Source organism: Cenococcum geophilum, assembly GCF_001692895.1.
Source record: "Cenococcum geophilum 1.58 unplaced genomic scaffold K441scaffold_10, whole genome shotgun sequence".
Lineage (NCBI taxonomy): Eukaryota > Fungi > Ascomycota > Dothideomycetes > Gloniales > Gloniaceae > Cenococcum > Cenococcum geophilum.
Genome location: NW_027137568.1, coordinates 252,421 through 268,151, shown reverse-complemented (window position 1 = coordinate 268,151; position 15,731 = coordinate 252,421). Strand labels below are relative to the sequence as shown.

At 48.6% G+C, this 15,731-nt stretch overlaps 6 protein-coding genes across 6 annotated transcripts; 4 read left to right on the top strand and 2 right to left on the bottom strand.

Annotated features, from left to right (window-relative positions):
• Window positions 1-71: 71 nt before the first annotated feature.
• K441DRAFT_655838 (uncharacterized protein) lies at window positions 72-2,587 on the top strand. Its single transcript, XM_067647927.1, has 2 exons — window positions 72-707; window positions 758-2,587. Exons 1-2 carry the CDS (start codon window positions 241-243, stop codon window positions 2,196-2,198), a joined length of 1,908 nt encoding a protein of 635 aa, XP_067506670.1. The 5' UTR covers window positions 72-240; the 3' UTR covers window positions 2,199-2,587.
• A 799-nt stretch (window positions 2,588-3,386) lies between these two features.
• K441DRAFT_606072 (eukaryotic initiation factor 4A-12) lies at window positions 3,387-5,380 on the bottom strand. The gene is made up of 8 exons (XM_067645390.1): window positions 5,279-5,380; window positions 5,190-5,226; window positions 5,126-5,136; window positions 4,997-5,017; window positions 4,706-4,891; window positions 3,799-4,653; window positions 3,711-3,749; window positions 3,387-3,661 (listed from the first exon to the last, which is right to left on the bottom strand). The coding sequence occupies exons 1-8, from the start codon at window positions 5,307-5,309 to the stop codon at window positions 3,642-3,644; spliced, it is 1,200 nt and encodes a 399-aa protein (XP_067506669.1). The 5' UTR covers window positions 5,310-5,380; the 3' UTR covers window positions 3,387-3,641.
• A 232-nt stretch (window positions 5,381-5,612) lies between these two features.
• K441DRAFT_548728 (RNA splicing factor PRP9) lies at window positions 5,613-7,178 on the top strand (the record flags this gene model as incomplete). Its single annotated transcript, XM_067642970.1, has 2 exons — window positions 5,613-5,702; window positions 5,757-7,178. The coding sequence occupies 2 exons, from the start codon at window positions 5,613-5,615 to the stop codon at window positions 7,176-7,178; spliced, it is 1,512 nt and encodes a 503-aa protein (XP_067506668.1).
• Window positions 7,179-7,724: 546 nt separating this feature from the next.
• On the bottom strand, window positions 7,725-10,758 carry K441DRAFT_655834 (uncharacterized protein). The gene is made up of 10 exons (XM_067647926.1): window positions 10,618-10,758; window positions 9,916-10,481; window positions 9,819-9,863; window positions 9,686-9,758; window positions 9,361-9,628; window positions 9,187-9,289; window positions 8,840-9,137; window positions 8,554-8,751; window positions 8,324-8,485; window positions 7,725-8,215 (listed from the first exon to the last, which is right to left on the bottom strand). Exons 1-10 carry the CDS (start codon window positions 10,667-10,669, stop codon window positions 8,010-8,012), a joined length of 1,971 nt encoding a protein of 656 aa, XP_067506667.1. The 5' UTR covers window positions 10,670-10,758; the 3' UTR covers window positions 7,725-8,009.
• A 722-nt stretch (window positions 10,759-11,480) lies between these two features.
• K441DRAFT_675249 (uncharacterized protein) lies at window positions 11,481-12,885 on the top strand (the record flags this gene model as incomplete). Its single annotated transcript, XM_067650836.1, has 2 exons — window positions 11,481-12,432; window positions 12,485-12,885. 2 exons carry the CDS (start codon window positions 11,481-11,483, stop codon window positions 12,883-12,885), a joined length of 1,353 nt encoding a protein of 450 aa, XP_067506666.1.
• Window positions 12,886-13,734: 849 nt separating this feature from the next.
• On the top strand, window positions 13,735-14,896 carry K441DRAFT_675248 (uncharacterized protein; the record flags this gene model as incomplete). The annotated part of the gene is made up of 2 exons (XM_067650835.1): window positions 13,735-14,374; window positions 14,454-14,896. 2 exons carry the CDS (start codon window positions 13,735-13,737, stop codon window positions 14,894-14,896), a joined length of 1,083 nt encoding a protein of 360 aa, XP_067506665.1.
• Between the last annotated feature and the right edge of the window lie 835 nt (window positions 14,897-15,731).

The following is a 15,731-nucleotide window of genomic DNA, read 5'->3' as shown; positions in this document are numbered from 1 at the left end:
GGTACTGGACGATAGCAGTCCCTCGAAACCCTGCGTGCGACCCCACGCCAACACCCAACTTGTGCCTCACCACTCCCTCTCCTCAGCATCTTTCTTCCTAGTGTATTTATACGTATACGCCTCCTCGCTGTCTATAGCTATTCCCTCCTCTAAATACCTCTTCATCCAACCACTCCCGCGCCGTGCACCCGGCTAACCTATCCCCCGCCCAGCCATCTCAAACTCCAGCATTTTCTAGACATGGAGCCTCAGGAAGAGTCTGATGAAGAAGGAGCTCCCCCACATCATTATCGCGATGAGGCGACCAGCATTAGCTCTGAGGACTCTGTAACTATAGCTGATGCTGTCCTCATCCAAGGTTCCGAAGCCTCCGACGAAGAATATTTCCAGCACTACGAACCTTCCCCAATCCTCAAATATATACCTCCGCGTGTCCGGCGGATTTCGAGGGCGGTAGCTAAATGGGTGAAGGGTCCGCAACCGCCTCGACCGTGGAAGATACACCCATGCTTTCCCGGTATACAGTCCACCCCGATTCAATTCCTCAACGATTACTTCCCTAAGCGGAAACAAAAGGTTGCGTTATTGATATTCTTCTACATATGTTGGCTTGCGGCCTTTAGTCTAGTCTTAAACAGGTCTGCCTTTGCCAGCGATATTCCAGGATATGGATCACCTGTTAGGATTCGTTGTACGGACCGATTCTGGTAAGCGCTGTAGTTTCGATTTATAGGATATAAATTGACTTATATATCAGGTCTAATGGCAATGGATGTGGACTTAATGGCGACCTCTGTCGTCCATTTGACAACAGCTCAGTGGCTTTCCGCTGTCCTGCCAACTGCAAGAGTGTTGAAGTAGTAAATCCACATGCCGTCGGTGACCAGGAAATCAACTATCGTCCTCTTGTCATAGGCGGACCTACGGACAGGGGGGACAGTCCTGTAGATACCATATACCGCGGCGACTCATTCATATGCGGCGCTGCGATCCATGCAGGCTTTGTCAGTGACCAAATCGGTGGTTGCGGAGTGGTCTCTCTGGTAGGAGAACAGAGTAACTTCCCAAGCACCAAGCAGAACCATATCAATAGCATTGGTTTTAATTCGTATTTTCCGAAATCCTTCTCTTTCGTACAAGGGACTGCATCCAAGTGCCGCGATCTCCGCTGGCCTCTTCTTGCCGTCTCCCTGACCTTTACTACTCTTCTGTCTTTATTCACGACATCTCCGGCCGTGTTCTTCCTTTCTGTATACATTGGTATATTCTTCCATGTCGCTCTTGCGTCAGATCCACCGAATTTGACCGACTATTATGCCATTGTTAGCATTGCTCTTGGTCGCTTTCTTCCTGCATCCTTTTGCATGTTCGTCGTCTATAAATATTGCGTGCGCCGACAACAGGCGGGCCTACAGGCGCAAATCGAGAAGACCATCCTATGGCTTGGAGGGTGTTGGATGGGCGCGCTCAACAACTATACCTTCGACAAAATCCCGATCCAGCGTTTGACGCCGCACGATATTAAGCAACAGCCCGGTGCAGTCCCAGCGCTAATAATCATCGTTCTTTCGCTCTTTTGCATCGCCCTTGGTCAGGCCTGGGCCTTGCGCATCGAAGGCCGCCTCCCAAAATATCTCGCAATTTACGGCATATTTGTCGCGAGTCTCCTCGGACTTGTCGCCGTGCCAAAGATGAACGTCCGCATCCACCACTATATCCTCGCACTCCTGCTAGTCCCCGGCACATCCATGCAAACGCGGCCAAGCCTGCTATTCCAAGGCATCCTAGTCGGCCTCTTCATCAACGGCATCGCCCGCTGGGGCTTCGACAGCATCCTGCAGACCCCCGACGAGCTGCGCGGCGACGCACAACTCGGCACGCTCCTCCCCCTCATCCTGCCGCCCATCATCCACAACAACTTCGGCTTGTCCCTGCCGCCGAACATCACGTTCGAGTGGCCGCTGCCGCTGCTGAAGCACTACGACGGCTTGAGCGTGCTCGTTAACGACGTCGAGCGCTTCCGCGGCTATGAGGACGCGGGCAAGAATTCCTTCACCTGGATTCGCCATAGCGAGGAGTTGCCGGAGTACTTCCGCTTCGCGTTTATGAGCGGGAGTGGCTCGGGCGATTATACGAAGGCGGGGACTTGGGAGACGAATGGGGGGTGGACGGAGATGGAGCCCGGGCCGAGTTTCTAATTATTAACACTAGAGGAGAGGTTTGCTAGAGTAGAAAGAGTTGGTGTTTTGATCGTTGTACAGCTATACACTCGCGGGGTATTGTTAGCGGGCCTTGATGGGAGAGGTAGCACATGAAGTGATTTAGAATCGTGAGGAATCTTGTTCAAGAGGTTCGGTTGAGGTTTTGAGGGTTAGGATGGGTTAAATTAGGGGCGTTGGTGTAGATACGCCTCTCATTAGACCTAGACATTGGATAGCTATTTCATGCAGGTAAATTCTTCGTCGGGGGAATGAAATGTTTTGATGAGGTAGAAATCATTGCCACTTTTAACGGAATGTATTAGGATACAAGTCGGTGACTATTTGGAAGAAGGAAATGCTAGCATCGTACTGCGACCTCCACCCGGACATTAAGGTACCCCCCTTTACTGCCTTTGAGTTTCTTGAAAGCGAATCCGAAATTTGCTTTTCGTATTTCGACAAATCCTGCACATGCCCATCTTGAAGTACTTCCAGATGTTATTCAAAAGGAGGATTTGATACAATCAAGGTCCTGACAGGGAAATAGAGCGGTATGCAGAGGCGCAATATCCTAGAGCACGCCTATGCCGTTGTGCAAAATCTGCTACATTTCTGCCTATACTGACATCTTCAAGCATCGTACACTAAAGCCCTAGGTGAGGCTAGTATAGTAATATCGTTTACATATTACTCATAACTCGCCTGCCCTCTGCATGATGCCCTTGTATATAATCAAAATAAAATAAAAAGCTAAGCAAAAACATTTTAAATGTCTCTAAACCCGGTGGGAAACGTGCACAGATCCCGGCTCTCTAGCCTCAACTTTCCCTTAAATGCAAGTGGTGAGGTAACCGACCAAATTCGCTAATAGAATCAAAAGAACCAAATGGTTGGAGGTGTATGCTGGATTTGTGATATCTTTCCCCCGATGTGATCTTGGTCCATTGTGCAGGCACTGCAATTTTAGCGGACCAAAGAGGGAAATACTACCTACAACCAACCCCACACTACCCCGTCCTCCACCCTTTCCTCTGACGAGACTAATGAAGCAGAAATTTCATGCACCTTAATTGACTGATCAGAAAACGACTAGTATTTTGATGGCCTTGATGACACTCTCAATAAGACTTGCGGCTTATTCAGTCCAATTTGCCAATCATCTCTTTCGTCGAAGTCAAAGACGAGGCATGCGATAATCAGTCAATAGCAATACATGTGTCAATTTGGTATCTGAATTGAGAAACTCTCGAGCTAGAAGGTCGCAGAGCATGTCAGCATCGCGGAAATGTAAACTGAAGAGGGGATCAAACTTTTTGGCTATAATGCCCATTTCCTCCACGCTAACTTCACCCTGAATGGCCACCAAGATAACACCGCCGACTCCGTTAAGTCCTGGAAATCACAGTATTTCTCTCATACTATGGCTGTTTAATGGATATTTTAAGAAAGGAGATCCGCGACTGTAATATATTAGCGTTATCTCATCGACGTAGCAGTTTCGATTCTTACCGTTCATCGGCATCTCATCAATCTGAGTTGAGTAATATACTGAAGAGAATTAGCGACTTTCTTCTGTGAAGGATATTTATCAGCTTACGCTCAATATCGCGCAGGATACGGACATCCTCGCTAGTGACAAAGTTGATCGCAACACCTTTGCGACCAAAACGACCGCTTCGCCCAATTCTGTGGATGTAGTTTTCACGATTGCTAGGGAGGTCGTAGTTGATGACCAGCGATACTTGCTGCACATCAATGCCACGAGCCCACACATCGGTGGATATGAGAACGCGGGAGTTGCCTTGACGGAAGTCCTGCATGATGCTGTCACGCTCCTTCTGTGGCATCTCACCATGCATCGAGGACACGGTGAAGTTTGCTTCCCGCATCTTGTCGGTCAACCAGTCCACCTTCCTACGTGTGTTGCAAAAGATGACGGCCTGTGTGATGGTTAAGGTGTCGTAAAGATCGCAGAGCGTGTCGAATTTCCATTCCTCCTTTTCAATAGCAATGAAATATTGTTTCAAGCCCTCGAGCGTCAATTCGTCACGCTTAACCAAGATTCTGACTGGATCTGTCATGAATTTTGTAGTCATATCCAGCACATCGTAGGGAAGGGTGGCGGAAACGACGACGACCTGAGTGGCAGGCGGTAGGTAGCGGTAGACATCGTAGATTTGCTCCCGGAAACCACGGTTTAGAAGTTCATCAGCCTCATCTAGAACAAGCATCTTGATATGCCGGGTCCTGAGATTTCGGCGACGGATCATATCTGCGACACGTCCTGGCGTCCCCGACACAACGTGCTGGCCATAGTCAAGCTTACGGATATCTTCTCCCACATTGGTTCCTCCAATACAGGCGTGGCACTGAACATTCATATAATCGCCGAGAGCCATGACGACAGACTGAATCTGGGTAGCAAGTTCACGTGTGGGAGAAAGAACGAGAGCTAGTATGTCTATTAGTCTTTGGTCATTTTAGATATTATTGTAATAGCAGACCTTGTGTTTCCCTGACTGCCGTATCAATGACTTGGAGAATACTGATGGAGAATGTAGCCGTCTTTCCTGTTCCCGATTGCGCCTGAGCGATAGTGTCTCGACCTTTGCATATCTGAACGATGGCACGGGACTGAACTGCGGAGGGAGATTCATAGCCGTATGCGTAAATTCCTCGAAGAAGATTTTCTGTTATCAACTTAGCAACATCTGAGGAGGCTTCTCAATGTAGCTCACCCTTCAAGTGCATAGCCTCAACTTAGAAACTCAGTTAGTTTCATGAATGTAGCTCACCCTTCAAGTGCATAGCCTCAACTTAGAAACTCAGTTAGTTTCATGAATGTAGCTCACCCTTCAAGTGCATAGCCTCAACTTAGAAACTCAGTTAGTTTCATGTCGAACAGTTTCGAAACTTAGTCTTACATGTTGGCGCACTGAGTTATTCAAGTCAGCATATTTCCCTCAGAAATGCTTCGGTGTAACTCACACTGTGACTTCTTTGGAGGTAGAAAACTCCATCTTCTCTACATCTCCGTCAGCTCATGTCCCTTCATTCTACCAAGACGCGCAACAAACCCTCTGCTTTGCGATCGATTCCGTCCGCCATTTTGTTCAATAGTATTCCCCGTAAGCCTTTCAAATATATGCGATGATAGTGAGTCGTATATTCTAGAGACAGTAAGGTTATCGCAAAGAGGCTCTAGAGGTTGCAGACGGTTGTTGAAGCTCAAGGCTCTGGGCAAGATTTTCGGCGAAACCTCGCCGCTCGACTTTCAGAACTTCACCTGCGCGCAAGTCACCAAGAATAACATTCCATTCATTTCTTCGGAAACCCGCACCAGCTTTGCTTTGCTTGTCTCTCCGGGCCCGTATCATATTCGTCTTGTTAATTCTCTCATAAACCTCAATTATGATACTTGAAGATCAGAGAGTTCTCCATGAGGACCTCGAGAGGCTAGAGCAAGCAATCGCGGATCGCGTCCTTGAAGAGCCAAAACACGTATGTTCAATATCCAAGAAATCACCACCTTCTCTAACAAACTTATCTACGTAGATTCGCGATCGCCTCAGTCGTGACCACCAAATTGCGCGATTCCTCTCTCACATTCAAGACCAATCGACACGCCTTCTCAAAATATACGAAGACGGTGAAGGCGAGCGAACCCGCGAAATACAGTCCATATCCACTGGCGACCCTTTCGAGAGCTTTTACAAAGAGCTTACATCCATCAAGGACTTCCACCGCCGGTACCCCAACGAGCCCGTTGAGAACCTTGAGAAAGCGTACAAGCGGCGATCTCCAGAAGAAAATGTGGCGGCAGCTTCAGAAATCGATGCCATGTTCGCTGGCGAGGAGGGCTATGGCCGATTCTTTGATCTGACCACACTACACGAAGATTACTTGAACCTACCAGGCGTGAAGGGCACGAGACGCCTGACATATCTTCAGTATCTCGATACATTCGACACATTCACTTCCATCCGATACTATGATAAAATGACGGATCAATATTTCCGCTATGTCGGCTCACTCGCACAGTACTTGGAGAGTTTCATGCGAAGAACGAAGCCGCTCGAGGACCTAGAAAAGCTTTTTGGAAGCTTCGACCGCGAATTTGAGGATGCGTGGGAAAAGGACCAGGTGTCGGAATGGACGAAACAATCTCTACAGGAATCCGGTCCCCAAATTGAAGGTACGGGAGAGGGAATCTGGTGTCCAGACTGCGAAAAGGAATTCAAGAACGAGAACGTCTACAAAAGCCACTTAACAGGAAAACGACACATTCGCGCCGCCGAAGCACGCAAAGCCCGCGGGGGCACTGCTGATACAGATGGACCGTCAAATGGCAACTCCCCGCCTGGCAACTCCGGCCAGCGTTTGAAAGAACGCGCCGTCGCCGAGCGCGAATTCCGCATCCACAAACTCTCCTCAGCCATGCAAACCGAACGCAGTGACACACGAGTCAATGTCGAGCGTAAGCAGGGTATGACGGACCGCGAGCGGCAACAAGAGCTCGCGGCACTCTACGCTGAAGCCGCTGAGCCAGTGGGCGGCGCAAATCCCGACGGCGACTCCGATTCAGACGGGGAGGAGAAAATCTACAATCCATTAAAACTCCCGCTTGCCTGGGACGGCAAGCCAATCCCATTCTGGCTGTACAAGCTGCATGGCCTAGGGGTCGAATTTCCGTGCGAAATCTGCGGTAATTTCGTGTATATGGGCCGCAGAGCTTTCGATAAGCATTTCAACGAGCCCAGACATATTTATGGACTTAAATGTCTAGGAATTACAAATACGACGCTGTTCAGGGAAATCACTGGCATTGAAGATGCGCTGAAGCTGTGGGATAAAATTACCCGTGACAAAAAGAAAGAGAAGACCAATGTGGAGAACATTGTCCAGATGGAGGATGCGGATGGGAACGTCATGCCTGAGAAGGTCTATTATGATTTGCAGAAGCAGGGATTGCTATGAGGCATATTTGGAAAGCTGGGCAAGCGAGGGTCAGGAACATCAAAGGCTGAATTGGCCTTTTACGTGCACTTCCTCGTGGAAGTCCTTACAGGCCTCCGTCCCTCGCATGGACGTCGCTGCTCAAAGTGCATTGTCTGGAGCCTGGAGTTCGGGGTTCTCTGCGCTTAGGCCCACGGACCACTTCGGATTTTCCAAGTCTTGAGGTCCAGAGTTTCTTGTGGGCAAGAGCTTAAGCTAAGCTCAACCTCTCCCTTAGCAGGGATGTTTTCTCTGCCATACACCTGTAAGACTAAAAATAGCTAAACCAGAGTCCAAATATTAATTTAGAAAGCAGATTGCATGTTCTCTCGTGCTCCGATTGGACTATGTCCCTATGTAATTATGCCTAGAGTCGAAGTCGGCCTTAGAAAAGTAAGAGATCAAAAGTTCGCCATACTGCTAGCTAGCCAACGTAGGATGATGAAGATAAAGCACTCGGAGAGGTGTTTAATCCTGTAAAATTTGAGTATTTCAGCAGAACCAATATACCTTTAGTCGTATTTTACGAGACACTCAAGGGTTCTTATTTTGCCATCTAGCGCTACCTTGATCATGGCTTTGATAGCCGCTTTTGGTATACATAGCAAGTGCTCTAGGGCTCTTGGGTTCAGATAACAGACCTTCATATTTTACTCGATGCACTAGGCCAAAGTAGTGTAGGTGCAGCATCACCCAATGCATTACCCCATCAATATATCAAAACATACTCAAATCCATTTAGAGAATATCTCCTTCAAAGCGCTAGTCTACTCTCCCCATGCCCTCACTAGAAAGATGAAACAGAGCAATAACTTAGTAATATCCAGGAAATCTACTATTGGTATTCGGGCTTGTATTCCCGTTTTGCCACCCATTTTGCATACTCGTGTTGCTGTTCTGCATCACAAGGACTTCATCTCCATACGCACGTGGCGAGACTGGCTGCGGTGGAGGAGCGGGTGCAGGCGTCCATTCGACGCGAATGGGCTCGTCTTTGCTGAGTTTTTGGCCGTCAAACCCTAGACATGTAGTTAGCCCCATAATTTATATATATATATAAAAGGGGGTCGTGGTGCCGGCAAGTAGGAAGAGATGACGAGGATACGGAGAAAAGCAAGTAAACTCACAAAGTTCGAACCGAATGTCGGCAGGACCAATAATGACGCGCACTTGATACTCGACTTTTAAATAGTGCTTTCCAATGCTCCAGAAGCTCTTGTTTTTCTCAACGAACTTGCGTTCGTCGGCACCAGCGAGATCTGACTGAATTTCACAGAGAATCCTAGTTTCTATAGGAGGTTGAAAACTGCATGAGCTCATTACAGACAATAACTTGCAGGCGAGAGGTTAGACTTACCGTAGTTCATTTGGTATGGGAGAAATTGCTTGTCGACATCAGAAGTAACGATGCTGGTGGGAAATGCTCTCCGAGGGTCCCCAGGTGTGACCTTGCGAATGAAGCTGTGGATGATAGGACTGTCTACGGAAACGGATTCTCCTTTCTTGATGAACCAGGCGATGGCTTGTGTTATATACATCTTGTTATTCATTGGATCTTTAGTTATCGGCTTTCCAACATGAGCGTGTTATTCATTGGATCTTTAGTTATCGGCTTTCCAACATGAGCGTGTTATTCATTGGATCTTTAGTTATCGGCTTTCCAACATGCTCGGGATTTCTCTTGTTATAGAGGACTTTACAAATCGTTCCGTAGGAAGCACGACAACAGCGCCAACCGAGCACGCCCTTGTTAGTGTTAATCTTACGGATCCTGTCGGCCACCATGCCTTTGCAAACGGCAAGTTGTGGGTCAGGAGCTATCCTGACCTGCATCATGCTAGCGTTCGGGTGCGATGATACAGATCCATAAGTATATCGGGCACGCAAGCGTTGCTGAACGTATGCTGAGTTTCCGAGGCCGCCGGAGAGCACGAGATGCGCCTAACGCTCATTAGTGGATATTGGCTGTTTAGTGAAAGAACAAACATACCACTTGTTCGTTAGGCAGCTTCCGAAATAGGCTCAGCAGTTGCGCGTCTATTAATTTGAACAGCTTTTCTATCTGCTTGTCAAACATTCTTTGTAACTCCTCTCTTCTTGAAAGTCAGGAATCTAGGTTTCAGAATATAAGAGTTTATGATCAGGCGAAAACAGGCTAACTCACCGCATAAAAGTCATTTCCCCATCTTTAATCCTGAGTTCCGGATTAGAGTACGAGGCAGGAAGTTTGGGCACCGCTATGGAAAATAGGGGTGTATCGTCCGGTGAACCATATTCACACTTAACACTCTGGAAGTCCCTACCCTTCATCATTTCCCAAGCCGCATCTTCGAGTGAGAGTGGAAGCCTAGTGTAGAGATTGGCTTGCCGTAGACGTGCTAGAACAAGCTTCTCAAATTCGTAGTCTATTGCAGCAGAACCTATTGTCTCGCCTACCCAGGAATTGGAATAAGTATAATGATGGGATACTATTTATTGAGCGAACTTACCAAACACCACATCGAGTTGTTCTAATGAAATGCTCTGACTCAATGTATCTGAGACCCTTAGGACAGAGAGATCCTTCGATGTAGACGGTCAGCATATTCTCAAGACAAGTCACCTGTATGCTATCCGACATACCGTTGTGCCACCGCCAGCGTCACAGACAAGCAAAATATCTCGTTCCTGAGGATGATTAGCGTGGCTACCATAGAATCAGTATCATTAGGACACTTACTCTGAAAATACCCGATGCTTCAGTGGAGACATGCACAGCAGCAGCTTCGGCTTCCGTCAAACCGATAGTGACTGAATGGTGAAATGCCCTTCCGAAACCAGCTCGGTCAACAATTGAACGAAAGTTCTCCACAGTCGGGTTCGGAGCCCAAGTTGTGGGGACGCTGAAGATGAATTCAATCCTTGCTTCTTCCCACGGCACTCCTGACAGCTCCGGCCCGAGTTTGAAAGCGATATACTGGTATAAACGACGGAGGTAGTCTTCATACCACTTTTCTACTTCCGCCAGTGATTTCGGCGCGTTTTCGGGGTCTTCAGTTTGTTTTTGGCGCAGTTTCTGAGGATCTAGACACGTCTTGAACCACTCCTTATATTCCTTGTCTTCCGCAGTCTGTTCTGCTATCGTCTCGGAGAGAAATCCCCATGATGATGGTTCGCTCTGATTTATTGGATAGACAAGAATGGTAGGAACTTTGTTCTCATTTGCCTGGAATCTACCTGGCCACTTCTGAACCCATCTTACAATGTCCGACCCAATTGATAAATTGGCGTAAGATACGCCAGTACCTGGAGAGGAATTTGAGTTAGTGCTTCAACGCGGCCGAGGGAATAGACGACAAAAAAGGTGCGCGGCCAGAAACAGTAAGGTCGTTCCAGTAGGCATAGCTCCCGCCTCAACGCCGTTTTCGAGAGTGAGACGTACATGTCATCCCAAAATCAACGCCTATAATCATGTGAGGCTTTACAAACTCCATCTTGCCGTGCTGCATGCCAAAAAATGCTTGAACCCTGGTTTAGGGCAGGCAGGCGATCTTATGAGTGGGATCAGAAGTATGCCGCACGGCTGGCGGGTGAGTCTTCGCCTCTCCCACAGCCTCGCGCGCCGCAGCTATTCTTTCGCTTTTCGCCTTCCTGATTCGTTGTTCGGCCATCACCCTCGCTCGCCATGCTATATCGGTTCGTTGCCTGGCGCGCCCTCTGCCGAAGAGATGTCCTCCATCCTTCACGAACCTTCACTTGGTCTCAAGATGGCCCATTAAACCTACTCTTCCACCCCGCTTCCCATACCACTAGCACGTACATGTTTAGCAATTCCACAGGCTGGATGTCAAACTATTAAGACGATGATCTGAATTCATTGGTTGGTAAAGAGCTATCCTATCCTGTGCACATGACTTCCCGTTCCACTGCATTTATACCCTTCCAAAACTCCCTTCCGACCATGGCATGATCTGGACATTACTTTGCCCCACGTGAACTACTCCTGCTTCTTTTCTGTCCACTCAGAAATTGAAAATCTGAAAGGCCCATGCAAGGCTGTCGCATCCGTTGCTGTGCCGCAGGAGTCGATCCTTGCAACTTCAGCGCCACTCAGAACGCCTGAAAATGGACCTCATAACTTGTAGGAGTATGCACCTTTTTTTACCAACCCTGCAGCGTGTGCTTCGCCGCACTCGGTTAGCCATACACGTGTAAGTTAGGCCTATTTCTTACCATATATCCGTCAGCTCTTGCTCGTTAGATTTTTATCTTGCACCAACCCTTACTTGAAGAGTACTCTTGGTCATGACGACTTATTTTTCTACACTCTACCCGGCTTCCGGGGTGAGTTACGTCTTATATTATACCCCAAGCAATTATGTCCTCTCCATTCCTGATACTTCAGTATCTAGCATCACATTAGAACCTGGTGCCGGTGCGGTGTCGTATAATGGCCATAACGTCGCGTTAGCGATAAGTGCCGCAGCTTTTGTCAACGACCAAATTACTATTCCCGTCGTACCCAGCCAAGGATCAACCATAGCCACGGCCTCGCAAACGGCAACTAGTTCCCCCCTCACCGCCTCTTCCCTCGGGACATCAACTCCTTCAACTGCTTCAACTGCTTTAACTGCTTCAGCTGCTACAACCCCCCCTTTACACTCAAATACACCTGTAAAAAAATCAGGCGTTTCCAGTGGAGGTGTTGCTGGCATCAGCATTGGCTGTGCGATAGCAGGCGCCGCTATTGGTTTTCTCTTGTTTTGGTTCTTCAAACGGAAGTCAAATAATCGCCATCAAACTCCGGATCAGGAAGCCAGGGCTGCAGCCTTGTCTCGCCAGGAGAAGCAACCTGTTGTCAATATACAACCACTAGACAATGCCAACCTGACCACTAGAACTGTCGAAAACAACTTGCCCCAACCGCTCGAGGACAACGCCATCGCAGAGGCAATCTCGAAAATCAGCAATTCGATCAAAAACCATGTGCAAAGTTACTATCATAGTGCTCGAGTCAGTACCGGCGCTGTTAATCCGGACGCCCTTCAAGCTCTTGGTGATGGACTCCCAACTTCAATTGGAACCCTCAATACGATGCTCGCGAACCCAACTACACGAGAAACTGCACTCCGGCTTTGTATTGCCTGGATTGTCGTATCGAGAATTCAATTCGGTGGTGACCCAAGAATTACATTCCTGCCTCCCGAAGTTATCAGTTGCATCAATTCAATGACGGGCTTGGATAGTAAACCCCAAGGTAAGTAATTCTTAGCGAGTGGCTTCTTTTTCATCATCTGACCAATCTTCAGTTCGAACAGCGTTTCTAAGCAAATGGCGCGTCTTGACTGCGGAACTCATGCAAACAACATACGGCAGCAATGCTTTCCCGGCCAGAGATCCACGGAATCACAATATTCTCCAGGCTGTAGAAGTTTTAGACGCAGTTCTTCGTCCTTACACAGACGAGCGCGTGGACAATAACCAACGTCGTCGCAACCTAGAGGAAATTTTGAAGCGGGCTGCTGGCTTCGCGTTCATGCTTTTCTCACAGCCCAGCTCATGGAAACTTGAGTGGGAAAATCCCCATGGCCATGAGCCTGGCAGCATTGTCATATTCCCTGCCCTGGTGCAAATTGTCGATGAGACAGGGCGTTCGCTAAGCCCACCAAGGGCTTTTAGCGAGGTTGTGGTTCGACAGATTAATGGCTAAAAACAAATAATGTTGAATGGCTGGCCTTTCCTGTTGTTGTAGTTACTCATTGCAGATATAGTCTGTACGAGCTTCGGTTTCTCCCCCCGTGTGCGCGCAACACACACAGCAATTTCGCTTCGTACACACTAGAGAATTTCAAGTTTAACTCTTGTAATTAAGCTTAAAAAAGTAAAGGCTTTGCCTTTCTTGCGGGTGCACAGCTCTTTTGGCAAGCGCACAGTATCTACGCTAGATGGTGCACTTGACTAGTAATTACCGAAATTACTGTGTGTGTGTTGCGCGCACACGTGGGGGAGAAGCTCGTACAGACTGTAATTGTTTTTCCAGCTGAGCGAAATCACGCAGCCCTTGAGGCTCCAGCTGATTGCAATCTTCTCGGCGTTCCATAATAATGCGGCGAGGCTGCGCCAGATTACAGCGTTTTCGGATGTTAGGGCGGAAATTAATGCTAGTTCCGGCTTCCAGCAGGTGTCCTCATGCAACTAGGAAAGCAAACAAATCCCGCTTTGTGGCTGCGCAAAGCCAACCCGCAACACTTCGCGGCCCCGCATTCTATTTTGGGGTTGGTGGTGCGGGCCATCATCCCCGCTCGGCGCAGCAAGCGAGGGCTGTTGTCGTGCTCGAAAGTCCCACTTTAATGAAATGCTTAATTGGTTATCAAGCTTCTTTACATGCATATCCAAAACACGGCCCCAAGATAAGGATAGCCACCTGAATTGAGGGCTCAATCCCTCAGCCTTTCTACTGTATCTCACCAGAGGCCAACCGTAACTCACGTTAATTCCTTCTCGGGCTGAGCCCGTTCTTGTCCATTCCCTGGCTGCACAAGCCAACGCCTCTCTCAGCATGGCTGACTCGGGCGCTGGCAGTGTCTTCACGAGCATCACAACTGTATTCCGCCTCGTCGATTTCGCCGTTGCTCTCAAGGAAGTCTCATCTGAAAACCGCGCCTTCATCACCCTCATTCAACGCGTGCGCGAAGATGTTGTAGAAGCCTTACGCCTTCGGAAGTTGTCGACGATCTCAGCCCATCTCACCGGCGTTCCAGGAAAGAAAGCCTGGGTTGACGGCGCAATCACGGATATCCACCGCTCTCTGAACGATATTGGACTATACGTTGAAGGCGCTAGGATAGATGGGGAGAGTCACGGAGGAGCTAAGATGAAGCAGAGGTTTGAGTGGGTTCTAAGTCATCATCAGAAACTCATAGCAAAAGAATTGTCGTTGAGAACGTGCCATCGGAGTCTTATGGGTGCAATAAACTCTATGCAAGCAATAGAGAGTACAGGAGAAGATGGAGGAGGGGGTTCATTCAAAGCCCCTGGTTCACCGCCGCCATCTTACCGGTCTAGGACATCCCCACTTGAGGTAGAAGAAGAAGCCCTCAAGAGTCCATTTGCCAGGAAGAGAGCGATTAAAGCTAGTATCAAAGAAGTACCATCGGTCACTACACGGGAAATACAGCCCGAGAATGAGAACTTTCCTGGTATGATAAACACTTCGTCTTCGACTTCGGCACCAAATTGCTGATCGAATTGATATAGAGCCACTCACCATTATGCCAGTCGCAATTCCAGCGACTCCTCTTAAGCTGGAAGAGCCCAATCCCAGTCTCAATCCCAGAGGCACGTCACTTCGTCTTAGAGGCACGTCTGGCTACTTCCCCTCGCTTCCAGTGTTGAATCAGGGTAAAACCGTATACCACGAGCTTCCTGGCTCAGCTGAGTTCCCACCGCCCAAGCAAAAATCCCCAGAACTGGCTTATCGACCAATTGTGCGCAAGCCAGTGCAGTTGGTTCCTCGGGATGAGTCACTTGCACCTGAAGTCGTCCCGTGGGAAGCAGTTCGAAGCGAAGGGGTCTCGAAAGCAACGACGGAAGCCATTTCAGAAGTTAGACGGGACAATGCTACTACAAATACGATAGCAGGTTCAATACGGGAGTCAGCAACACAAGAGAGAAGAAGAAAGGCACAAGCGCGACGATTCGCTGCGGCTTATGGCGACTGATAACACTCTATTAAACATTATCTCTCGAGGCTATAGTTAACCAATTCGCCATAGCAATAACACCGCCAAGGCTGTGGTGCCATCACACTGTCACACCATCCAACTTAGCCTTGGGGCACATGGCTAAATCGTATCCTCTGCAATACATCATCCTCGCCATCCGCTGTATTACAGTAATTACTCCGTGGCCCAAAGGTATTCACACCAACACGGCCTGAACGATGGATTATCAAGAAACTCTAGAAGAGCATGGCGTGGTTGCCCCGCACCACTCTGGTTGAAGTCCGAGTCTTGGATCATGGAACGGCCTCGTCGGTTCGACAAGCACGGTTCCTTAGCATGGCCACCGTTCATTTGACTTTAGCACAGCTCTATCTAAAAGCACAAAATAAACCTGAGAAGAGCTTACGCTATAGCGTCCAGAGATCACGATACACAGTCTCCTCTTTCTTAGGCGCGACAGTGTCTTCTAGGGAGAGTAGTTGAGCAGCGTCGTGTCTAGCAAGTCCAAGTCAGCAGGCATCCTTGATTCAAGCCTTCTCGGGCCGCACGGTTGGGGCTAGGAAACGAATAACGCACGGTCCGATCACAACTAGCTGACCCGCTTTAGGGGCTACGTCCCTCTTGTCCAGGATGTTATGCGAGTCCGAAACTACCCCCCTGCGCTGACACTCGGTGTGCCATTTCCCTACTGCCTTGCTGCTCGCCGTTTCTCCGTTCGAGACATTCGATGATCTGAACATTGTCACCGCTGGTACCAGGGATGGCGAGTGGCAGTGCTACTGCAAGGCAGCTGAACGAAAAGAGAGCAGCGATGCTGAACTTCATGTTGAGA

Coding starts and splice junctions, on each gene's coding strand:
- K441DRAFT_655838 (XM_067647927.1), top strand. CDS start 241: ATGGAGCCTCAGGAAGAGTCTGATGAAGAAGGAGCTCCCCCACATCAT. Junction 708..757: donor CGTTGTACGGACCGATTCTG/GTAAGCGCTGTA, acceptor CTTATATATCAG/GTCTAATGGCAATGGATGTG.
- K441DRAFT_606072 (XM_067645390.1), bottom strand. CDS start 5,309: ATGGCGGACGGAATCGATCGCAAAGCAGAGG. Junction 4,654..4,705: donor GGCAGTCAGGGAAACACAAG/GTCTGCTATTAC, acceptor TAGACATACTAG/CTCTCGTTCTTTCTCCCACA. Junction 3,662..3,710: donor TGATGAGATGCCGATGAACG/GTAAGAATCGAA, acceptor AATATATTACAG/TCGCGGATCTCCTTTCTTAA.
- K441DRAFT_655834 (XM_067647926.1), bottom strand. CDS start 10,669: ATGGAGTTTGTAAAGCCTCACATGATTATAGGCGTTGATTTTGGGATG. Junction 9,290..9,360: donor GGGGAAATGACTTTTATGCG/GTGAGTTAGCCT, acceptor ACTTTCAAGAAG/AGAGGAGTTACAAAGAATGT. Junction 8,216..8,323: donor CGACATTCGGTTCGAACTTT/GTGAGTTTACTT, acceptor CTACATGTCTAG/GGTTTGACGGCCAAAAACTC.